The 26,726-nt window shown below is 39.8% G+C and overlaps 1 protein-coding gene across 2 annotated transcripts; it reads left to right on the top strand.

The window, feature by feature from the left end:
- The first annotated feature begins 3,434 nt into the window (after positions 1-3,434).
- LOC119490514 (cingulin-like) lies at positions 3,435-6,358 on the top strand. 2 transcript variants are annotated; one of them, XM_037773961.1, is made up of 3 exons: positions 3,435-4,902; positions 4,969-5,417; positions 5,684-6,358. In XM_037773961.1, the coding sequence occupies exons 1-3, from the start codon at positions 3,492-3,494 to the stop codon at positions 5,819-5,821; spliced, it is 1,998 nt and encodes a 665-aa protein (XP_037629889.1). In that variant the 5' UTR covers positions 3,435-3,491; the 3' UTR covers positions 5,822-6,358. The 2 variants fall into 2 exon arrangements, with proteins under 2 accessions (XP_037629889.1, XP_037629888.1); XM_037773960.1 differs by having other exon boundaries at positions 3,435-4,906; positions 4,973-5,417.
- Positions 6,359-26,726: the final 20,368 nt, after the last annotated feature.

The raw sequence follows: 26,726 nt of genomic DNA, 5'->3' as shown, positions 1-26,726 counted from the left end.
AGGATCTAATGGTAAAAGTGACCCTCAGACATTTCTACATATCACTCGGTTTTGCTGTTTTGCTGCTGCTCAAACTACATTATCATTTTTGTCCTGTCAAGTTTATTATTACATTGAGTTTTTAATGTTGTTTCTTAAATGTAAAGTATCCCAATCTTTGCAAGATCTAGATTATTACATGTAATAACACACACCTCTTTTACCATTAGATATATTGAATGGCATATCTAATGAACTTAACAGCAGACCAACCACAGAGTTGTCAGTACTGTTCTTTTAGACTGAACTTGAACACACTGATGTTGTTCTTCTACAGAGCATGTTTAGAGTGGTTTCATCAGACACAATTGCAATGTTTCCCTTCTCCCCCCCCCCCCCCAAGTCTCTATTCTGAGATCTCACTTCTTAGAATATTTTAGTTACATACAGTTTAACTGAACTTCCATCCAGTTTTAGCAGAGTTAAGAATTTAGCAAAGTTATACTGCGTTGTGGAGGATCCCTGTCAGTTAGCACAGTTAAAAATTGACTGCAGTTTGGTTTGAAAACCCTGAGTTCGATGTTAAAACAGGGGCCATGTTGCCCAGATCTATTTATGCAGTGCTTCCCATTTAGAACAAATAAGTCTTGTGCTTTAATTTTCTCCCTGAACTTCAGGATGCTTCAGCACAGCAGGAGACCATGGCTCAATGGCTCAGCAGAGACCAAAGCACAAGGAGGGACGAGTGCTGGGAGGGAAACAGAGAGTCTATTTATGTACCCCCAAAACCCTCCTTTTATTCTTTTAAAAATTTTAAAACATATCTGACTGCAATTGAAAACTTAAAACAAAAAAATTCTAAAATGGCAAAAACTAGTTAACAAAATTAGATTATTTAGACATTTCAAATTTATTCCAATTCTTTAACAGACCTCAATTTTTTCTTTTCTTTTGTTTTCATTCATCTTTTCCTTTCCTTTAATTTTTATATAATTTTTATACTGTGAAATATGTTTGCTGTTTTTTTTTGTTATAGAAAAATCTGAACATGTTTATGTAACTACTGTATTGAACTTTCGAAATAAAGTATGGGGGGAAAAAAAAGTCTGATTGCAGCCTCGGATGGGGCGGTCCTGTAGAGAGCACTGCTCTGATTGGTTCGTAGAGGACAGGAACGTCCACTTGTTCTTCTTCTGTAGTTGGCATCCTGTTTGTCCATCTAGTGAGACATCTAGTGGCCATTTTCCACTGAAACTACTTTTCTGCAGATGTATTTCTGTGCACAAGATAAATAAATTATTTAAATACTTTTTTGGGGTTTTTCAAAACTTGACAATTATCGTAATCTTATTTTTTTCATGTTTTATATATATTTATAAATAAAAATCAAGAAATATCGGTGGCTGTCTAATAAAAATGAAATAGAAAAATGCAAGAATGTTTATTTACACTGTACAACTAAGTTGAATGTTTACACGAGACAAAAGTTAATTTAATATTTTTACTTTAATTAGAAATCTTAATTGGTGGGGAACATACATTATACAAACACACAGAGCCTCGACCGTAAAATACATAGAAAGTGTTCAAATCTCACATTTTCCATGATGGAAGTTAGTTGATACTTACTACTACCAACAAACATGATCCAGGACTCATCTCACCCAGGCAACCACCTGTTCACTCTGCTGTCCTCTGGGAGGCGCTATAGGCCTATTAAGACCTTCACCTCCAGACTCCTGAACAGTTCTTATCCATGCACAATAAAAGAACTGAACTCTCAGTAGTAGTTATGCACTATCACTGTGACGTGCAATATTATATCCTGCAGGAATACACTGACTGTGCAATATTGTTTATCTATGCTGCTACCAGTTTATTTATTATATATGTGAGTTATTGGGTCTGTCTATTTTATCCTTTATCTATTTATCTTTTTATCTTGCACTTTATTCTGTTTTGTACCACTGAGAGGAGTTGCTCCAGAGATTCGTTGTAAAGCTGTGCAATGACACTAAAGGCATCCATTCAAAAATGCTCCACAAAATACAGTTTTGAATGCTATTAAGTCTCTAAAGGGTTAAATGAATGAGTTTTACCTGTAAGTGTTATCCTCAAACTGATGTGTTTGTTCACGCCGACTGTTTATATTTAGTATTCATTCCTTTGAGCATCACAGGATTCCATTTTTCGTTTTTGGTTTAAAACGAAAAAAACAAGAAAACCACGTGACTCCTGTTCTTCAATTAAAAATGAATAATGATAAAAGGAATTCGCAAAAAACAAAACGGCCCAGATTGGATTTGTTTTTCGTTTTTTGATTCAGAAACCAAAAACGAGAAAACGGACGTTTTTCGATTTTTGTTTAAAACGAAAAAAAAAAAAGGAAAAAAAAAAAATTAGTTTTTGAATTCTAAAGGAGTTACGGATTATCCGATGATACCCAGACCACTTCACACACCATTATTTTGTATGCTTTGATCTGCATCAAGATAAACAGCCTTAACTCTACACTTGGACTCTGCATCTCTCTGTTTCTACACTCTCACCTGAACACAAAATAGTGTCCTGATCCGACACCCTGAAGTGATTGCCGCCATACCTATTGATCCATAAAAATACACATTCTCTCACACAGTAGGCTACCAAATACCTTCACATTCTACAACATCATCAAGCTAATGTTCAGTTTCATAGCTGTTGTTCATTGTTGACTACATTACGTGGCCGACACAACCTATGGAATTTGTCAGTCCTGTGACATTACATAGTCAACAAATCAATCTGCAAACGTGGTATTGATCAGATCATATTCAGGGTCCGTCAGCTTTTCAATTTAGTTTGGAGGGAGATTCGGTATCAGTGAAGTCAGTGCATTTTATGAGTAGGCCTTCTGTGACTACTGACTGTAGCCTTTATATTCAAAGGTGGGGCCATTACTTTCACTGACACTGGCATCATATGAAACTAGAAGTGCACTCGGGGAGCGCAGACCTTCGCCAAGGCAGGTTTCATGTACGTCGCTGCCTGCTGCTGCTGGAAAATAAAGTTGAGCGGTGAGATTGAACCAGAACACTATAGTTGCAGAGCTTGCTACAGAGTGCTACAGGAATGAGTCCTAAAATTGATGAGATTATAACTTTTATATTATATTTCTGCTGTTACTTTGTGTTGTGCAGCATTATGTGTCCACTCCCATGTTGATAAAAGTATTTAATACTTGACAAATCTCCCTAGTGTAAAGTGTACCTTCTTTGCTATATTTTAGGAATAATCAGAAATCATTACATTCATATTTTCAAACGTAATCAAACTGGTATCCATAGCAACGATAGAATCAAAGGAATGAAGGAATAGGAGTAGAAAGGAATACGGTCAGCCATCGCCCTTGACGCATCATCACTTCTAGAATGTTGGTAATCTACATATACCCCCCAGCACCAGAAGTTTGGATCAGATCGTTATTTGACTGAGGCAGAGTTGTTATCGAGAGGAGAAGAAAAACTGAGACAATGACGCAATACATTGATTTCGACTCCAATGAGTTTGAAACGAGGGATTTCTTCCTCACTACCCTGGAAGAAACATGCAGGGATCAGCTGAATGACAGCGAGGCGAAGATCACCCGCAGTACATCTGAGGGGAGAATCCTCCTGGACGTCCAGCAGGACGGTCTGGGCAATTTCTTCGATTGGCTTCGTGATCAGAAGGACATCAATTGGGGCCAAGAGAAGGACCTGTTGCAGAGGGAGATATCTGGCCTGAAAGCCCAGCTCGATAAGGCCCATGCTAAACGTGACCACTCTCCGTCTAGGGATAAGTCCCTGAAATCAAATGCTCAAAAAGACCTGAGCAAGAAGGACCGCATCATCAAGGACCAGGACTTCCAGTTGAAGAAGGTTGGCTCGATGCTGAACGATGCTGAACAACACCTGAGCGAGAAGGACAGCATCATCAAGAACCGGGACTTCCAGTTGGAGAAGGTCTGCTCGATGCTGAACAATGCACAAAAAGACCTGAGCGAGAAGGACGGCATCATTAAGAGCCAGGACTTCCAGCTGAAGAAGGTTGGCTCGATGCCGAACAATGCTAAAAAAGACCGGAGCAAGAAGGACGGCATCATTCAGAACCAGGACTACCGTTTGAAGCAGGTTGGCTCGATGCTGAACAATGCTCAAAAAGACCTGAGCGAGAAGGACGGCATCATTAAGAGCCAGGACCTCCAGTTGGAGAAGGTTGGCTCGATGCTGAACAGCGCTCAACAAGACATGAGCGAAAAAGACGGCATCATCAAGAGCCAGGACTTCGAGTTGAACAAGGTTAGATCGATGCTGAACAATGCTCAAAAAGACCTGAGTGAGAAGGACGGCATCATCAAGAGCCAGGACTTCGAGTTGAAGAAGGTTAGATCGATGCTGAACAGTGCTAAACAATACCTGAACGAGAAGGACGGCATCATCAAGAGCCAGTACTTACAGTTGGAGAAGTTCTGCTCGATGGTGAACAATGCACAAAAAGACCTGAACGAGAAGGACGGCATCATCAAGAACCAGTACTTCCAGTTGGAGAAGTTCTGCTCGATGCTGAACAATGCTAAAAAATACCTGAGCGAGAAGGACGGCATCATCAAGAACCAGTACTTACAGTCGAAGAAGATGAAGGGGGAGAACGAGGCACTTCGAAAGGATTTGGAGGAAGAGAAGTCTGTGCTCCTCGCTGAAAGGAAGATGCTCGCTTTGGCTAAAACAAACATGGAGTGGGAGATGGAGTTCTTGCTCGAGACTGAGAGGGAAGAACTACAGGGACAGCTGAGCAAGACAAAGGAGGACCTCCAAAAGACGAAGGATGAGGCGAAGACCCATCAAGCCCAGCTGAACGAGCAGAGAGCAAAGACAGACAAGCTCACAGCAGATCTGAAAAAGTCAGAAGATCTGCTGAAGTCTGAGAAAAACGTATTTTCGACGAGGATTGTCGCCATCCGGAAGGAGACAGACAAATTCATGTCCAACTGTCTTCCTGAAATGGAAGAACTCCGAGTCGATAAGAGTAAGATCATGGCTGCTCTAAAGTATGCTGAGGAGGAGCTGAAGTCTGTACATCACATGTGGCAGGAGGACAAGTCTTCCCACTTGGCAGAGCTGGAAAAATCCCATGACTCCCATCTTGTCCAGCTGGAGATGCAGGACAAGGTGCACAAGACCATCATGGCTGATCTGAAGACAAAGTTTGAAGATCAGCTAGCGAGTGACCGTCTCCTCTGGCAGCAGGAAAAAACCTCCCTTCTGGAGGAGACTGAGAAAACCAGCTTCTCCTTTGTTGCTCAGCTACAGGAGCAAAAACAGAGCAACGACACCCTCGGGGACGCTCTGGAGAAGGCTGCGCAGCAGATACAGAGTCATCGCATCGAGTGCCACGAGTTATCTCTCCTTCAGGCCAAGGTAGGGATGCTAATTTTGAAAAATGTTCTTAACCGATAACCGACCCTCGTTATTAACCGACAAGATTTGTGCCTCGCAACTACGGTGCGCCAGCTTTTAAGGTTGGCCGTTGGGCTGTTAAGGTGGACCAGCTTTTCTCCTTAAACTGACGGGCTGCTCCTCTGAGTTTTTCTCAGCTTTTTCAGTAATTATTAACCGATACCGTTAATCGGTTAAAATGCTTAATGTTGGTTAACAATTAAACTGTTAATTATTATCATCCCTAGGCCGCCGAAAGCGTCCAGCAGACTCTGCAGGAGGAAGAATATGAGTGGACGACCGACGAAAGCTCCCAGCTGGATGATCTTGAGAATCTGATCGGCAAAACAAAGAAGAGGACCAAGTGGTACCGGAAGCTCTTCTAATGCCACGCTAATGCCATGCTCAGGAGAAAGAAAATGCACATACATTGTTCTTGTATCTTGTAAAGTGAAGTGAGTTCACTTTTCTGGTGTGAAACCAGTCCTCACAAAGATATGATTACTAATGCGCACACATACACATGCATTTGTTCTTGTATACTTGTGAGGATCAATCAGTCTTGACCCCCTAAACAGCACTTGGAAAAGGGTTGTTTTGTGGGTTGACACTTTATTTTACTCTTGGGAAGTGAACTGAGTTCACTTTTCTGGTGTGAAACTGGTCCTCACAAAGATATGATTACCCAGCCGTCTGAGGAGAGGGGATCTCTCTTTGAATTGCCTTTCCCGAGGTTTCTTCCCATGTCCTTTATGCTGTTCTAATGTTCATGGGGAGTTTTTCCTCGTCTTCTTAGAGAGCTGGGGCTGGGCATCTGTGGCTGATCTGGGTCTGTGAGGCCCACCTTCAGCTACCTTCTCCTGTTGTAAATATGTACCATTTATCTCCTGTTGGAAATAAAAATAAAAAAAATGATAATTGTAGACTGTACTCCTCTCATGTGTTGTATGAAATGCTTTGTTTGATGTATAAATCAGGGGACAAGCACTGATGAGTTCTCATTTTCTCCCTATAGCCTGACAATATACAGTAAGTTGGCTCAACTGATTTTATATGTTGATCCAAATATAGTTGTTTTTTGTCTGTGTTGGTCATCCAAAGAAAATGAACAAATGAAAAACACCTGAACTTTACGTTCAGCAACATTTTGCAGGTTTACTACGAGTCTAAAGTGGCTTAAGAACTTAAAGGGACTGTTTTTAACCTTTGAGTTTATTAAATGATTGTAGTCATCACACAGCAGCAGGACCGATAGCTTTATGCGTCTCCACATTGAAAGAGGCGCTGTGCGCATTTTACGCACGTTGGCACAGCATCTGAAACTTCATTGATGAGGCCTCTTTAAATCTCCCGACATGACAACAGGATCAGTGAGGGTCTAACGGTACCTTCAGACATTTCTACATTTCACTCGGTTTTGCTGTTTCACACAGATTTACAGGTTATTTAGTAAAAACATTTGGAACATAGTAGCCGTCCTCAGGATGAGTCCATCTCCATCACAGCTGTCGGGACATTTTTTATTAGAACTAAAAAAACAAACTGCATTTCCTAAAGAGGGTAAAATATTTATTTTTGTTCCATTAAGTTTATTATTACATTGAGTTTTTATGGTTGTTTTTTTCAATGCAAAGTATCATTGTGAGCATGGAAGCACACCCTCTATATTCACCAAATCAACCTCTTATCACAATGAAGGTCTGTCTTTGACACAGGTTTATTACCTAATAAAGCAGGACTCACATTTAATATGTTTAGTATTATGTTTTAGTGCTGCATATTCATACAAGCAAATCACTTTAATTACCACAAACCACTGGTGGCCATACTGTACTGTATACTGGGAAATACTAAATTCAGGTAGGCCTATACTTCAGAGTTGAGATATACATTATTTTATTAGCTTCATAAAAAGATTAAATTATTATGATTGGTAGGCTAAGGAAGCTATTCAGATTTTTCATGTGCATTTTATATCTTTTTTAATGAATAGATTAATTAATCCCGTACAGGTTTCCCTACAATATATTTATAGATTATTAATAATAATGATAATTGATATCTGCATCAGTATATTTAGTGTAGGCCTACTATGTGACTCATGGGGTGGGGGCAGTGTTCATGGCAGAGTCGGTTAACAATGTATGATGAGGGCTCTGAAAGCACATGGGAGAAGTTTGTCTTAATGGCTTTCTGCCAGAAATCTCCTTAAGTTTAGGTATCAAACCCACTTAGTTATGTTTAGGAAAACTTCATGGTTTGGGTTAAAATAAACCCTTTCTGCCAGAAAGCCCTGAAGGCAAACTGTTTCTGTCCTGTTTTTAATGTTATTTCTTCAATGCAACGTATCCCAATGTTTGCAGCATTGCGCATGGAAGCGCACCCTCCATATTCACCATATCAACCTCTTATAATAATGAAGGTCTGTCTTTGACACAGGGTTGTCTTTTTCGGGACAGAGACAGAGCAGGACCGATATGTGAGGATCTAATGGTAAAAGTGACCCTCAGACATTTCTACATATCACTCGGTTTTGCTGTTTTGCTGCTGCTCAAACTACATTATCATTTTTGTCCTGTCAAGTTTATTATTACATTGAGTTTTTAATGTTGTTTCTTAAATGTAAAGTATCCCAATCTTTGCAAGATCTAGATTATTACATGTAATAACACACACCTCTTTTACCATTAGATATATTGAATGGCATATCTAATGAACTTAACAGCAGACCAACCACAGAGTTGTCAGTACTGTTCTTTTAGACTGAACTTGAACACACTGATGTTGTTCTTCTACAGAGCATGTTTAGAGTGGTTTCATCAGACACAATTGCAATGTTTCCCTTCTCCCCCCCCCCCCCAAGTCTCTATTCTGAGATCTCACTTCTTAGAATATTTTAGTTACATACAGTTTAACTGAACTTCCATCCAGTTTTAGCAGAGTTAAGAATTTAGCAAAGTTATACTGCGTTGTGGAGGATCCCTGTCAGTTAGCACAGTTAAAAATTGACTGCAGTTTGGTTTGAAAACCCTGAGTTCGATGTTAAAACAGGGGCCATGTTGCCCAGATCTATTTATGCAGTGCTTCCCATTTAGAACAAATAAGTCTTGTGCTTTAATTTTCTCCCTGAACTTCAGGATGCTTCAGCACAGCAGGAGACCATGGCTCAATGGCTCAGCAGAGACCAAAGCACAAGGAGGGACGAGTGCTGGGAGGAAGACAGACAGTCTATTTATGTAACCCCTCAACCCCTTCAAAATAAAAGCCCCATATAGTAACTGTTTCTGAACAGGAAGCTCAGGATGAGACTTTCTTTTCAAAATAAAAGAACTCTCATTGTATGTTAACAGGAAACTAGGGATGGACCTTGTCTTTCAAAATAAAATTCCCAGAGGGTAACTATCTTAACAGGGAACTCAGGACTAACTATTTATAATGCTTCAGCTGCTTTTTTTCATTGGTATTATTCAACTTTTGACATGACAATGACATTAATATGAATTAAACCCATTCCCACTTTTCCAGGTATTCCGACTATTTCACCTTCTTCCAGATAAAACCCAGCAATACAGTGTAGTGTCAGCTTTTCAACAAACTTTGAAATGTTCCACATCTTTCATACATTATTGGTATTATTTAACTTTTAAAGCCAGCAATGCAGTGTAGTATCAGCTATTAAAAAAAAAGTCCACATCTTTTATACATTATTGGTATTATTCAACTTTTCAATGACATGCATACGAATTAAACACATTCACACTTTTCCAACTATTCGTACTACTTCACCTTCTTCTTACAGATTAAAGCCAGCGAAATAGTATACCGTCAGCTCTTCAACAAACCTTAACATTTTCCACATTTTTTATACATTATTGGTATTATTCAACTTTTAAAGCCAGCAATCCAGTTTAGCGTCAGCCCTTCAACATCCATTATTCATACTGCAATTTCTTCAGGAACTGCATTCTCTACTTTTACATACTCCTCTGAGGTAGTTTTTCACTTTATTTTTTCAGTTTGTAATCAGTCCATCCTTTGTGGTCACTTCTTCCCTTTTAAAGAGAAATCAATATTTCTTCTATTCTAAGAGAGCTACCCATGGTGTTTGAAATGCCTCAACCTCAACTCAGATTACTTCGGCCTGAGTGCCACATGAGTGAAGTTGTATACTTTGGGAACTATTCAAGTGGTTTCGCTGTGGTTTAGACAACCCATTTTGCAATATATTCACAGCACTTTTACCCACCAGTTGGACTGAAGCCGAAGAAGCTGAAGCTTTGTGGATGAAATGCAGAGGCATTCCACAGCCATGAGCTCCTCCAAACATTTGGAAAGGTAGAGCTCTACAATAATTTACAGTGTCAGTGTGGATAATGGCCCAGTCACCATGGCACGCCTCGCTGCACAACTGCTACTTCACTCTGGATGCACAGAGACCACGTGCAGCAGAAATCACAGACCTTGTCTGCATATTATAATTTCTCCAAACTTGATTAGATCAATTTAATGACAAGCTCCGTGTCCCGCCATTGATGTGGCATCATAGAAAGTACCCAGGACATGCCGAGGCTTGGGCTCTCATGCTTCATGTGGAAGTACTCAGGTTTCTCCCCTCTCAACACCACCACAGCAATTACTGTAAAAGAGATATTCAAAGCTATGTGGGGTACGCAGGTTTATCTGTGCCCTTTGGTGTGGGTGTGAGGGTGTGTGTTTGTGTGTAAAATACCTAGTTTCATGAGGTCACAAATAGAGATACAGCACACAAGATAGAGACCACAGTAGATAGTGTATTCTCCCCTTTTCCCCTTACCATGGTATCATAAACAGGACTGGGCTATTTTCTTATGTCAAGGTATTTAAACTTCTTAAAGACAACCAACAAAAGCCTTTTAAAGAATCCCACTGTGCCATTTAGAGCTCCATTGTTGTCCAAAAACTAAGTAAACCACACCGTTGCACTGGGTAATGTGTTCCTTCATTACTATCAAAAACAACCACTGTAGTACATTTTCAATCAATCCCACATACTATATCTTTCTGTGGCCTTAAATACTCACTAAATCATCAAATGTGTATTAATCCGCATCTGAAAATTGTCTCCAACAAATGCGCTATTTACTAGGAAATTCTTTAGTCTATGAAACTGTATAGTTGTGAAAGTTTTTTTTTTTTTCTTCAATAATTATAATCAATAATTACATCTTCAGTATGAATGAATGGGGTTGGGGTTGAGAGCCACGGACAGGCATTTGTTGACAATAATACATAAATTGTACAGCCTTATTCTTTAATTTGTAACTTCAGATTTAGACCTTTACTCTGAAAGGTCTGGAATTGTTTTCCCTTCCTTGCATTCTCTATAGCGATACAGACTATTGCAGTATTGGTCTTATTTTTTATTCTACTGGCATTAAAAAGTTATTGGTACATACCCCGTCAATTTACAGTATTTCAAAATAAAACACAGCTTGTCAGTGGCCTGAAATAATATTCTACTACTTTGGTGTATTACTGTTTCCAATGGTCTCAGTTGCCACCCAGTATCTGCTTTTCACTAGAGGTGTTGCTCCTGTGTCTGCGTTTATTTCATTGTCAGCATGGTGAAGAAGAAGTGTTGACAGTTTAATCTAGCATCATAGCAGTCTGCAGCGGAGACACGAGCCTGTAAAATGTTGAAGTCATATTTGGCAGATGCAAGTTGCCTGGTTTAAGAACTCTGTTAAATGCCAAAGACTTGGCCAGTCTGTGGAATTGTATTCATTTTCTGTGGTAATATTTGTTGAAGTGAGGTACGGCAGAAGCACAGGATCTGTGGAATATTACAGACTTTTGTAGTCATAAAATGAAATCATACTATGCATGATTGCATTAGTTTGTGTCCTTAAAGCCTTCTAAATACCTTACAAATCAGGAATTCTTATATTTAGGAATTACAAGTTTAACCCGACTTTTATGTGCAGCACATATAAAATAATATATTTTTACATCAGCGTTGCCACAGAAAATAAAGATTTTCCGGGCAACCTACAAAAAGCTATCATAGCTCGGAAAGTGTTTAATAATTTCCCTTTTATTAGGCACTGTCAACATTTGTGATTGGTGATATTTCTCTGATTCACAGGAAGATGAAGTAGTAGAATTTTTGAAGTGTGAATGCAATCGCCAGAAGTAAAAAGCTAACGTTAGGCTATAAACAAACTACACCATGAGCGCGATTATACACAACGAGACTGTACAGGTGGACGCGACGGCGTGATGATGTTTAGTAGTCTCACTTAGCCACATGTTAGGAACTGCCTTTTTTAAGACACATAAAGGCTTACAAATTCACAAGTAGGATATCTATTTATGTATTTATGTTGAAGAACAAAACTTTAAAATCTCTTCAGCTTGTGTTAAGCACAGACTTTATTTCAGGCATCTAACTAAAAAGCCATTCAAAAAACCCATTGACTTCCAGACGAGGGAACAGGAAGTGCTTAAATGCTAACTCAATTCTGGGTTTTAGGACTCATTCCTGTAGCACTTTATTGTTGGCCAAGCAATAGTCCTGATGAGAGAGCAAGCCCTGATCCAAAGACATGATGTCCCTAAAATAAGACAGTTCAGAACCATTAGTGGAAATGTTCAAAATGTTGGCACAAACACTTGATTTCTTGCCAAGAGAAGCAATCAATAGCACTCTCATATCTGTCTGTTAAATGTGAAGCTATAGCCCAGGAGATGGTTAGCTTAAGTTAGCATAACATTGAACTAACATTGAACTAACAGTGATTAAAAAAATGTCAAACCATTTTTCAAAAACCAGATCAAGGAAGTAGCATCTGATACTGGACATATATACTGTAGAAAATGGTACGGCCTAGCTCAGATATGCAAAAGCCAATTATGCTCTTGTAACCTTTTCCAACCAGGTAGAATAGGCTTGTAGTGTTAATCAATTAAAATATTTAATATGATTAATCGCATGGTTGTCCATAGTTAATCATGATTAATCGCAAATTACTCGCACATTTTTATCCGTTCAAAATGTACCTTAAAGGGAGATTTGTCTAGTATTTAATACTCGTATCAACATGGGAGTGGGCAAATATGCTTGCTTTATGCAAATATGTATATATTTATTATTGAAAATCAATTAACAACACAAAAAAATGACAAATATTGTCCAGAAACCCTCACAGGTACTGCATTTAGCATAAAAAATATGCTCAAATCATAACATGGCAAGCTGCAGCCCAACAGGGAACAACAGCTGTCAGTGTGTCAGTGTGCTGACTTGACTATGACTTGCCCCAAACTGCATGTGATTATCATAAAGTGGGCATGTCTGTAAAGGGGAGACTCGTGGGTACCCATAGAATCCATTTTCATTCACATATCTTGAGGTCAGAGGTCAAGGGACCCCTCTGAACAAGACCATGCCAGTTTTTCCTCACCAAACTTTAGCGTAACTTTGTAGCGTTATTTAGCCATGATGCCAGTATATTAAGTTTTATAAATTTATTTAGCTTTAAAACTGAGCCCACTAAAACCTCCAAAAGATGCACTGCGTTAATGTGTTAAAGAAGTTAGTAGCGTTAAAATGTATTTGCGCTAACTTTGAACAGCTCTTGTTTATACAGTTGTATTGTTCTCTTGGCTTCTTATAAAATTGTTGTAAAAGTCAACAAATCATCTTGGTGTCTTCACCAGAGAACCAGTGCCAAAATCTAATAAATGGCATATGAGGAAATCATTTGGGAAAGCTCACAAAACAAGGGAGGAGTTGGTTTATATTCACCGCTCAATCCCAAGATAGCAATTCTTTACATCGCGGTTGATATTCAGTCTTGACGGCCAAGAATGCTCGTTTTGGCATTTGAACAGGCCAATAAAAACATCTATTATATTTTCAGGCAAACATTGATTTATATGTAGTGTAACTTCTGCCTTTTGCCGTATTTGCCTTCTTAGTCTGTTTTTTTTTCTCGTGGTTTATCTGTCCAACTTGTTCTGCCCTTACTTAACTTACTATGTGGATCCACGTTCAGATCAATACCTAAATGTAATTTCAAATGGCATATATATTTTTTAAGTCAACACTGAAGGCCATGCAGGCTTTAAGGAGAACAAAGGAGAGCACTGTCTTTCGGATGGACGGATTGATGGTAAATGGTGCACACAGTCTTGGAAGAACCTTGTGCAGAAGAGACCACTGCTGAGAGAGCAGCTGGACAGCTGAAGTTTTTCATTGACATCACTTTAAGTGAATTGATTTGTCCATTTGCTGTTGTTGAATATACTGTGGTCAGCTTTGATTAATGTAGAATTTGTAATGCGAGTTTAATTCCAGACCCACTGTATAGCCAGACCACAAGACGCTGCAGGCTGCTGAAGAGGTTCAGAGGCCCAGCACAGCATACCCAGCCATCAGTCTATACCAGGACACATTGAGCCTCCTGGAAGAGGACGGCGGCTTTGGACACCAGCCCCATACCACATTAAAGGTGTGGCAAACAAAATCATCTTAACAGATGGGAACAACGATATAAATGACTATCATGCTGCCTTTGACGTACACAGCTGCAGAAAAGGTAGTTCAATATCCTCAGGAGTCATATTGGACGACTCCACACCTCAGGATTTACATTCCATGCAGTGTTCAGAGCCAATACTGTAGTGTGCCCGTTTGTGGTGGAACTGAAAAGTAAGGGTTTGGAGGTTGGGGTGGTCGATGGGCGTGTTAATCCCAACAAAACAACTTCCTCAGATGTGACAAAACTTGACCCACCTATCTTCTGGAGCGTGCCGGGCTCGAGGCAACTAGAAAGGTACATATCAGCGTCCGGAACCCTGAAAAACTTACCTCTGACAGACAATAAATCCCCGCACAGGATTACTCCGAAAATATATAAAGCAAGCGAAGAAGATCATCTCTGATCTCTCTCTCATCCTGCTCATCACCTCTTCCAGCTCCTTCCCTCAGAGAGGCGCTACAGGTCACTGTCCACTATGACCGAACACTTCACAAACAGCTTTTTTCCCTTAGCCATCAGGACTCTGAGCCCCTCCCCTCCTCACATACCACTGACATGCATTACCATGATTGTCTGATGTTTCCATTTATGTATTCGTACTGCAAAACAACAGTTTGTTGAATACAAATTTCACCGGCCTTGGTCGTGTGGCAAATTGAATGAAATTTTTCCCCTTTATTTCCTTTATTTGACTGCAGTGGAGCTACAGTAATAAGTCGGATCAGTATAGGGGAATAATTGCTGCAGTTTAGTTCATGTTGCGTATAGCACTGTGTGGGTTACACAATTAGCACGCCCCTCTAATCACACACAGAATAACCACAGTAAATTGTCGACCTTTTGTCAGGTTGATGTCTTCTCTTCAACGACTTCTAAAGGATTACAAGTTACAAGGGAGCTGGATGGGCCCCTTGCCTGCATTTCAGACAGGATGGACCTATTGAACTCATTTCCTTACATCAAAAACTGTGTGTGAAACTCAAGACTGGCTTTCAGTAGCTGCCTCTGCTGCACACTGCTTTTGCTGTGCTGGACTTCAGCTCACAGAAATCTACCAACTTTGAAAAACAGTTTCCCCTCAAAATAAATAGCAAGTTTTTTGAGAAAAATACTATAAAAAAACCTGAATTGTTAACAAATGTGCAATGCTGATTCTTGTATATGCAATGTACACCGATCAGCCATAACATTATGACCACCTGCCTAATATTGAGTAGGTCCCCCTTTTGCCACCAAAACAGCCCTGACCCGTTGAGGCATGGACTCCACTAGACCTCTGAAGGTCTGCTGTGGTATCTGGCACCAAGCCGTCAGTAGCAGATCCTTTAAGTCCTGTAAGTTGCGAGGTGGGGCCTCCATAGATCGGACTTGTTCGTCCAGCACATCCCACAGACGCCCGATTGGATTGAGATCTGGAGAATTTGGAGGCCGAGTCAACACCACCTTCACATGATATAAAAGAAAACGTGATTCATCAGACCGGGCCATCTTCTTCCATTGCTCCGTGGTCCAGTTCTGATGCTCACGTGCCCAATGTAGGCGCTATTGGGGTGGACACGGGTCAGCACGGGCACCCCGACCGGTCTGCGGCTACACATCCCCATACGCAACAAACTGCGATGCACTGTGTGTTCTGACACCTTTCTATCAGAACCAGCGTTACATTTTTCAGCAGTTTGAGCTCCAGTAGCTCTTCTGTTGGATCGGACAACACGGGCCAGCCTTCGCTCCCCACATGCATCAATGAGCCTCGGGTCTGACCCTGTCGCCGGTTCACCGGTTCTCCTTCCTTGGACCACTTTTGGTAGGTCCTGACCACTGCAGACCGGGAACATCCCACAAGAGCTGCAGTTCTGGAGATGGTCTGACCCAGTCGTCTAGCCATCACAATTTGGCCCTTGTCAAAGTCGCTCACATCCTTACGCTTGCCCATTTTTTCTGCTTCCAACACAAAGTTCAAAGTTCAAAATATTCACTTGCTGCCTAATATATCCCACCCACTGCCAGGTGCCATTGTAACGAGATAATCAATGTTATTCACTTCACCTCTCAGTGGTCATAATGTTATGGCTGATCTAAATGTTTAGATTGTTATGTTTGACCCGGTGCCTTGGTTACTGTGACAGGAATGCTGTACCTTTGTGACTACTGTCCTCATAAAAGATGTTAAACCAAAGTTATGACACTTGCGTTGCTAAAGATTGCAGGGCGATTCCTGGTGCTCCTGGCTAAATATCCAATTAGATCTAACTAGAAGGGCAAAGAATCAGCCATCTCTATTAGCAGTCATTAAGAATGCACTGTCATACATTACATTACACATACATGTTGAACTTGTGTTCTTTAAAAAGGTTTAAATATATATATCTTTTGTCCCTTCTGAATTTCATTGGAAAGAGTAAATAAAACCTTTTGTTGTAAAAAGTACTGCAGGCCTATGTGAGAAGAAAATGAGTGGTCATGTGGGAACTGTTTCCTCCTGAACATTACAGTATAACAAGCATGGGAAGCTAAAGAATACGGTTTAATTACATCTCATGTTTCATTTTTTTGTGCAATCACAAAAAAGAAAAAAAATAGATATATTGAGATTCTGGCTGTATTTTGAGTTGACAAAAAAATTATAATTCACAATCACAGGAAATATCAAGATCACCACAAATACAAAGACAGGCTGCTTCTCTGTGATAGAGTAGGGTTAGGGTTGTGTGTAAATGATTTTTTTTTAATTTTGTTATGTCAAAGAAACAAGCTTTTCAGGTGGAAAATTTAAAATAAAAAGAACAAGTGGAAATTTAACAAAATGTAATATTCCTGCTGTCCTCCTTTATTGTCTCTAATAAACCTTCATGAGTAACTTCTCACATTTAATAAGGGACATTCGTCTCTGCCACCTTCATACACAAATGTTCATAATAAATATGTAGTCAGTTGGTCAGACATACTTTACCAAAATGCGACCAAATCATCCGTAAGTGCATATTCTCAGTTCTTCAGAGGACAAGGAAACACAGAGCCAGTCTCTCAATAAGCACCTTCAGTAGTTATTCAAGTCTTGATGGGAGTTGACACCCTGCCCCCTAATCAGCCGGGGCCACAAATGGTCACCAAATGTTTTGATGACCTTGAACACAAAACAAAAAAACATATGGCCCCTCAGACCTCAACCCAGCTGAACACTTCAGGGAGAGTCTGGCGTTTCCAGGGTTTCCGCCAGAAAAGGCCCAGTGGCAAGTAGGCCTAACTTTTGAAGAAGGCTGGTGGTCTGGTGAGGGCCTGCGGTCAACTGACTGTTTTTGACCGGGGCCCGTGTGGGCCAGAATCAAACTGATTGCAGCATTAAGGGCCCTGGCGGTCAAAGTTAACACGATAATGCTAAATTGTTTTAACGCCTCTAATTTCTTTTAACGCAACTCGCGATTTTTAGGTTGTCGAGGGCTCAGTTTTAAAGCTAGAGGCTGGCAAAATACTGGAGGATACTGGCATCATATGAAACTAGACAACCTAAGGAATCTGTTCCAACCATGTCATACTAGCTTATCACAAGGGAGGCTAAATAACGCTCCAAACTTGCGCTAAATTTCGGCGAGAAAAAACTGGCCTGGCCATTTTCCAAGGGATCCCTTGACCTCTGACCTCAAGATAAGTGAATGAAAACGGGTTCTCTGGGTACCCACGAATCTCCCCTTTACAGACAGTTGGGCTGCAGTTTGCCATGTTATGATTTTAGCATATTTGTTATGCAAATGCAGTACCTGTGAGGGTTTCTGGACAATATTTGTCATTGATTTGTGTTGTTAATTATTTTCCAATAATAAATATACATACATTTGCATAAAGCAAGCATATTTGCCCACTGTTGATAAGAATATTAAATACTTGTAAAATCTCCCTTTAATTATAATATATTTTGAACAGATAAAAAGCGTGTGATTAATTTGCGATTTATTGCGATATATGGACAATCATGCGATTAATCGCGATTAAATATGTTAATCAACTGGCAGCCCTAGTGATAACAGATGGAATCACGGGATTGAGAATTTTAAAAAGCTCTAACACAGATTCAATATTGGTTACATACAGTTTGACTATAGCTAGCTAAGCTTGCGAGGTGTTGTGATAGTTGGATGAGTGAGGGTAAAGTTTTTTCCTATAGTGTGTTCATGTTTTAACCAACAGATGAGAGCTTTCCAACCATTATATCTATGATTCCAACCAAGCCGCCCGATTGTAACTAGTTTAAAAAACATCTTAAAAATAATTCCGAGATGCTCCGGACTGGCGGGGGGCCAACTCAGGCCCGCCGGTCCGCCGAGCTTCCCATGTGAGAGTTGGTATTTTCCACCATCATCAGACATCAGTTGATGTCATGGTCTGTGGAGGGATGGTGTTGCACCTCTCCAACTGAGTTTCAGACACATATTGAAGGTGTTTTGGCATCTGTTGAAAGTACAACACCCTATTAAGACATGTCGCGCTGGTCACTTTTATTTTGGCAATTATCTGTAAGTTATTAACACGCACACGTTTATGAGGCCTTCTCGAGAAAGTCTCCAAGCTTTCTTAGCAACAGCGTCCAGGATGCTTAATTTCTTCTTCTGCGATGTTTAACATGTACCATTACGCTTAAAAGCTGAAAGGAAATTAGTGTTTGCACACGCTCACACACAGTGATTCATGCTTTCCATGGTGTGTAGTAATGGTTTAATAGAAGTGCTTTTACAGTCCAATAATCTCCTAAACAGCCTCATCAGATGGAACAGAGAGGGGGGAAAGAGATCAAATGTTGCAGCAGTGTCAGCTAGAGCAAAGTGTTTCTTATAAGATGCTGTATAGCTTTACTTCTTTAGGCCTCTGAATCATACAAATCAAGCCACTGAGAAGTGAATCGGATTGATACTGATCTCATTGTGACCAATTCACGTTAAATACTTAAACATTTTCTGCTCTGCTCTGTTATTTTGCTGAAGTGAGCTAATTTTGATGAGTTGAGCTGCTGCTGTTACTTCCTGTCACTTCCTGCTTGTGCTTACCAATGAATATAACCCTGTCTCCTAGAAAATGACGTTCCCATTTAACTAAACTGCATTCGAAGGAAACGTATTCTCTGCTCTCGCAGTTTTAAACAATTTTTAGGAGACAGGGCTGCACCTTAATGTGAAGTCAGTGTCCGGAGCTTTACTGTGTTTACTGTGCAAATGTTACCAAAGCTTCAAAAAAAAAATTCTAAAGCAGCATATATTTTCTGCAGTCATTTGGAGATATCGATTGGAAGAAGAAATATTATATTATATTATATTTTTAACAAAGCACAATAAAGAAGAGTGACTCTGAAAACAAAACTTTGTCAAGACCCTCTGCGTTAGATACTGATGCTTAAGCCACCCTTTAGTGTTGGTATGAGACGCACAATGTAAACCCATCCGTGTAAATATTAAACAGTCAGTGAAAGTACGCTGAGAGTGTGTTGACGTAGCTTAAAGAGCAAAAAGAAACACACAGGGCGGGCGAAAGGGGAGCCGGATGGGTCCAACAAACCCAAGGCTTTCATCCAGGAGACCGCTGTTCGGGTTCCGTGCGTCATGTTACAATCAGCTGATTGTTCGTGTTCCGTGTTCAGTGTCACAGTGTTTTTTTACTATAGTGGTTTTGTTGCCTGAACCTAAGCAAGTGGTTTTGTTTACGTCACAACATTAAGCATGTGTTTAATGCGACCGAAAAGCCCTGGTTTGTAAGGAAAAAAAAAAGAGAAAAGACAGATCTTCCCACGGGTGAATTTGTTCCATAAAGAGCAGGAGAAGCATGTCATCTAGCTGAATGATGACTTTTCCCTCAGCTGCCCTGTTTGCCTGTACTGTGTTACATGTATTAGACAAGTTGAATGCCATAGTGTCTTCCCTAAAGGTCAGAATAAGGTAAAAAATATAACTGAGGTTGATATGTAATGGATAATGTACAGCGAGCCAGTCATTGTTGTGAAAGAAACCCAGACGGAAAGAGGATTCTTTCACAACAATGACCCGCTAGCTGTACATTATCCCGCTTATTACACGGCTACTTACTTAAGAAATCAATATTTTGACACAAAAATGGTCCACCAGAGTGCAACATCTGAACTGCGCCCATAGCAACGGTCTGTGATACAGAAATTACAGACCGCAAAACGCCATGATTGACCAATCAGGATCGAGTATTCAACACAGCCGTGTAATAAATTATAACAATGCAATTTCATAAACTGTCTCGATTAATGTAATTAAAATATGCAGATGCTTGAAAAGAACGTTAGTGTAGTACAAATATCTCCACTTGTATTAAATGAATTATGTGCTACAGTTACAGCCTCATGTTAACTTGCATTAGAATGACCCCAGTGAGTTCCATGCAAGAAGGAAACATTTAAGAGAGATTTTGAATTGTGGTAAAGGAGAGCACTGGTATCACATTGGTACTTAATATTGGCAGATACACAGAGTGCAGGCATGAGGAGAGAAAAAATCAACTCAGTGCATCCCTAGGAAAATTACTCTTCGATTGAACTGATGTATACATTATATACATTTTTTTCATATTAATGCGTAACAATACAAATTATTGGGAACCACTGAGCTAGACCAGTCTTAGTACATAAGGCCAGCTCTTTTAACAAAGCACCACGGAAACAGGAGAGTCAGCAGTCAATCCAGCCTAGTCGCACAGCAGTTTGTGAAATAGTCACAAAATTGAATGTATTGATTTTTAACACAAACCGCGATCTTTTCCTAAACCTAACTAAGTAGTTTTTGTCACGAAACATCCGTAATTAAGTTACAGCACTTCCAAAGTTATTTTAACCCAAACCGTGATCTTTTCCTAAACCTAACTAAGTAGTTTTTGTTACGTAACATCCATAATTAAGTTACATAACCCAAAACGTGATCTTTTCCTAAACCTAATTAAGTAGTTTGTTGCCTAAGCCTAAGCCTAACCAAGCCAATCTTTTCCTAAGCATAACTAAGTAGTTTTATTTTGAAAAGACCAGAGCGGAAATTGACATGTGCGTCACGTGTTGCACGAAAAATACATTGTTGAAAGTTATGCTGAGCGCCATGAAAAAAAGTAATAGCTTAAATTTCGTGACTATTTCACGATCTATACAGTGACACTGTGTTGGTCCATCATGAAGTGAAAGAGTCCTCATTTTACCAGTGATCATGATGTACCTACAATTAAAAGCACATAAGCTAGATTCAAATACAATGATTTATATGTGAAGCGTAGACCTACTGTATATTGACATGTTTTAGAGGGTTTTGGTAGGATTTTAACCCTTATTAAGACAGATTTAAGTACAGACAGGCAGATGACATACATGAAAGGTTCTGGTTGTGTTTGAACCCAGGTCACCATGATTACATGTGCAGCCCGCACCCCTACATGTAACATGTTTACATAGGCAGAATCTTTTGGTTGCATTGATGTTGCCTAGATTAGTGGGTTGCATGCATCTAAAAGGCACGTACTCATTACACAGTGAACATTAAAGCACAAGCAAGGTTTTTCATGTCATGAGGTTTTTGTGGGAGATTTTTCTTGTTCTCACTTTGGGTCAGAGTATTAAAGGATTGATTGAAGGAGGGTCATTTTCAGTTACTGTTTTCATATGGGCAGAGACCAGAGATATGATTAAGGGCTATACAAAAACCTGATTTGGACCTGTTCTGTGTGCAGCATCAAATGACATCACATGTTGAGAAGCAAGGTCAGCAGACAAATCTCCAGATTAGATTTTGTTTGCTTTTTTTCACTAATGTGACCCGATGCAATTTATTCAACAAGGTTGTCTGAAACAAGCTGATATTATACAGTTGGTGTATTATAGGCCGGCCTCACAGGCTTATGATTAAATCTTTTCTAAGACTTAAAAACGGACTCAAGTTCATGTCCAGGAAAACGTCCCTTCGCGTTGTGCAGCATGTTTTAGGGCCCTATTATTGTCTTTCAGTTTTACAGGAGATGTCTCCGCACTAAGCCAGGCGTCCCGGCCCATCCCAGCACCACAAACAGAAAACCATATGAGATCAAAGGATGGTAATGAAGTAAACCGCTAACTGCAGGTCTTGCAGCACATGTTAGAAGGAAAACTGCCAACGTTTACTTCCCTGAAGTTCCATCAGTCAAAAATTAAACTTTAAGACTGTGATTCTTTCCAGCTTGGATTCATTTACCTGCAATCGGTGCTCCTGAATGGCAATCGGCTGTGATTTGTTAATTTAAATTTTGGCCTTCCCCCTTTGTTTGATTGGTCATGTGTGTCGTAAAATGTTTTCATTTATCATGGTTTGTTAGATGGAAGTTATCACATTATAATTAATAGGGTGAATTAGAATATGTGGGACATTTTTTTGCATTTTGAACTTCTGGATTATATTGTGATATGAAGCCAATACATTAAATCCACACCCAGTACCACTCCGAAATCCCTAGGATATGTTCTAATTAAAACAAAAAAAGAAAATGCAGATATCACACTCATAAAAGAAATGGTAGACATATCAGATAGATAGATAGATAGATAGATAGATAGATATATAGATAGATAGTAACTTTATTGATCCTGAGGGAAATTCAAGTTTCCAGCATCACAGTTCCATAGTGCAAAACATGTTAGTAAAAAGGCACAAGTTAGTAGTACAAAGTACAAAGTATAAAAAATATACCAGATATAAAAATACCAGGAGATGAAGAAAACTGTTAACAATGAATATAATGCAGGGTAACAACTGAGATATAGGACTATTAAAAAAGTGAATTATTGTCCTTTATTTAACCAGGTTAGACCCATTGAGATCAAAGATCTCTTTTACAAGGGAGACCTGGCCAAGATAGCAGCAAGACAGTTATAGTAAAAGTAACAGACAACACATAAATTAACAACATTAAAACTTGCTCATACAAAACACTTGCACACAGACAACCTGGACTGCAGCGATTTCACCAGAGCCTTAAACTCATTCAAGGTAACTAAGTTTTGAAGTTGAAGATCAGATTGTACATTATTCTAAGCAGTAGGTGCCGAAAACCTAAAAGCTTTCTTTTCCAATTCAGTCCGTACTTTGGGAACAACAAATTGCAAAATGTCCATAGAACGAAGATTATGACTTCCAGTTTTCTTTTTTTTTAAAAGAGAAGACAAGTAAGAAGGCACTAAACCCAGAATGCTTTTGTAGATAAACCTATACCAATGACTGAGGCGACGAGCACATATGGATGACCAAGTCACTAGAGTAGAGTACACAATGGTGAGTAAAAGAACGACAGTTTGTAATGAATCTCAGTGACCCGTGATACACGCTATCAGCATGCAAAGACAATGAGCGGAAGCATTCATATACAACACATCTCCATAGTCAATAACAGGCAAAAAGGTAGATTCCACCAGTTTCTGTTTCACACGAAAAGAGAAGCAAGACGAAAAGAAAAGCAAGCAATAGTGCAATGAATATAGTGCAAAAAGTGATATAGTGCTGGATAATAAAATATAGGAGATATAGAGAACAGGGGACTAAGAAATCTCAAATATGGAATATAATGCGGAATAAGAACTGAGGTAGAGAGTTTTTTAAAAAATAGACTAAAGTGCAGAATAAATCGGTACTTTGTTTGTAGAATACATTAAAAACAGTCTATAAAGGTGCAGAGTAGAGCTGTTTGTGGTGTGCAGAATTAAAAAGTCTATTAAAGTGCACTGTGTGCATTATCCGTCCTGCAGACCGTAATCTTTTGTCCCCCGCCTCCCCAGAGAGGTGTTGCACTGTTTGATGGCTCGGGGCGAAAAAGGATTTCCTGAGTCTGTCTGTGGAGCACTTTGGGAGCAGCACCCTGCCGCTGAACAAGCTCCTCTGTTTGGTGATGACGGTGTGCAGAGGATGGCTGGGATTATCCAGTATGGCCAGCAGTCTGTTGAGTGTTCTTTCCTCTGCCATCATCACCAGAGAGTCAAGCTCCATGCCGACCACAGAGCCGTTCCGCCTGATCAGCTTGTCCAGTAATTTTAGTGCCAAGTTGTCTCAGACAAATTATTATTTCCTAAAATGGGACAGTCATGTCTGAAATGTGGGACACTGAAAAGTCTGTTAAAAGACCTAAAAATCACCTTAATTAATGTATGAAACACTCAAGGCTAAATGTGCAATCCCCTGTTTGGTAAAAAGAATGATGGGCTTTCTGTTGACAAAATCTCCCCAGAGGAACATATATTAATCACATCAACACTGCACTAAACACGTAGGCTATAGTCATTAGTGTTGGTGCACATTTGAACAAGATAACTGCAAGCCAAGAAAACCTTGCTCCTTCACTGGATACCCATTATAGTTCTTTACATGTTCTGCAACATTTATGTTTTGTGGGTTGCTACACCCAAAAGGATCAGTTGCAGAAGGGTTGCTGATTACAGGCACCTTTGGGGACACTAATGGTACAGTATACAGCAGTGGTTCCTGACGTTTTTCTGTCATGTCTTCTGTTGGAAACCAAAAATAGATATTGCTAACCCTATATCTTGATAGCCTGCCAACATCAACGTCCTCTTGTTTCTTTATCATTCCCAAAGGATTCATATTATTGGCTCTTTTTCAAAACCAGCCAGTTCAAGATCCTTGAGAACAGTGGGGAACATTTGATGAACTGTTCAACTTCCACCACACTCAATCTCTTCTGTATCAGTCTGTTGGATTATGTAGCCTAAATGTATATAAAGACCATTGAGTTGATTGGCTTATTTTAGCATAAAGATTGGAAGCAAAACAATGACTCACTCCAGAGTTGGACATTTGCCTACCAACAACTCTAAAGCTCAGTAATCACAAAACACATTTTACCTTTGGCAGAAACAAGCTGGTTCTTTCTCCCTTCATGCTAAGCTAAGCAAATCAACTCCCTGCTCTAGCTCAGTGTTGCCAGATCTTGCAAGAGAAACAAGCAACCAGGACTATAGAAACAAGCCCAAAAGAAGCAACTCTCCCCCCATAAAAAGCCCAAAAAAAGCAACCTAACCTACCTACTACAATATAAGAGATAGAGGCGGCCACTTCATCACTTCATTCATTATCTGTAACCGCTTATCCTAAGAAGGCGGGGTTACACCCTGGACAGGTCGCCAGACTATCACAGGGCTGACACATAGAGACAGATTCACGCTCACATTCACACCTACATACGGACAATTTAGAGTGAACAATTAACTTAACCTGTTGGTCTTTGAACTGTGGGAGGACGCTGGAGAACCCGGAGAAAACCCACGCTAACACGGGGAGAACATGCAAACTGGACACCAAGCCGGATTTGAACCTGCGACAGTGCTAACCACTGCACCATGCATCTTTGTATTTCATTTTTAGCTTGTAACTATACAGTACATTTTTCACATTTCGTTTCATTTTTGCATTTTGCAAATCAGCATTGGCATGACGTGCTCGTATATCACACACACACACACACACACACTAAAACGTCAAACTGCCTTTGAATCGTCTCCCACTTGAGGACGAATCCAATCTTTAAGTCCACTCTCTTTTTCCCGGTCTTTGTTGTACTCTTTGCCATATTTCGCCCACTTAGTACCTGGCATTGTAAGCTAAACTCAATCAACCCCACGGAAATAAACTACACTTTAGAAACAAGCCCAACAAAAAAAAAAACGCAACCTGCAACTACCAATATTTGTAGGCGACTTTTCAGGAAAACAAGTCGCTTATAATAAGCGGACTTGGCAACTCTGGTCTAGCTCCATAGTTGTATAAGACATAATATAAAACTAGTCCTTTAATTTGTGCATGAGTTTAGTTCACATCATTCACAACCAAAAGTGCAAACCTGCAGTGGTTTATATTGTCAAAAGACATGTAGCTCAGGTGAAATGAATGTAACATCCCCTGTTCACAAGCAGCAGCCATCGCCCACAGTGGACTGGTGATAATACTCTACCTCCTCAGTCTATGAAGAACTTGTCAGCGACAAGTAGGGAGCGCACCAAGACCCCGTGGGTGGTCAGTAAACCATCTGCTGGTGAGCGTTGTGTGGTAAAAGCTAACATTGGCCCAAACAACCACATAACCAACCCTAACCAAGCCTCTCTCTCTTTCTCATGTCTGAGATCTCTGTTAAGTGTCTCCAAGAAACCCAGGAGGCATCGCACGCTGTAGGCATAATGATGGGCATGTGGATAATTACAGCATTATTTGGCAGCATGAATGGTCGCTCACACACTGACGTGGTACCTACCTACTCAGTGGCTCGGTTTCTGCCATGTCGTTAGATTTTGATCAGGTTAAATGCTGCCTCAGCAATATGCAATTTGGGCTTTTTTAGAGGGAGGAATCCAGTAGACATTACAGTAGTCTGTTGGAGCACACTGTCATGACTTTGCTTGTATGAACTGGCACTTCATCATTATGTCATTGATGAAAATAACTCTAAAGGGAAGCTATAGATAAAAATTAAGGCTATCAATCGATTAAAATATTTAATCGCAAATGAATTTCAAATTTTTTTATCTGTTTCAAAATGAACATTATAGGGAGATTGAAGTATTTAATACTCTTATCAACATGAGAGTGGACAAATATGCTTGTTTTATGCAAATGTATGTATATATTTATTATTGGAAATTAATTAACAACACAAAACAATGACAAATATTGTCCAGAAACCCTCACAGGTACTAAATTTAGCATAAAAAATATCCTCAAATCATAACATGGTAAACTGCAGCCCAACAGACAAC

Source organism: Sebastes umbrosus, chromosome 6, assembly GCF_015220745.1.
Source record: "Sebastes umbrosus isolate fSebUmb1 chromosome 6, fSebUmb1.pri, whole genome shotgun sequence".
NCBI lineage: Eukaryota > Metazoa > Chordata > Actinopteri > Perciformes > Sebastidae > Sebastes > Sebastes umbrosus.
Note: the sequence above shows the minus strand (reverse complement) of the source record. Positions and strands in the feature narration are given on the sequence as shown.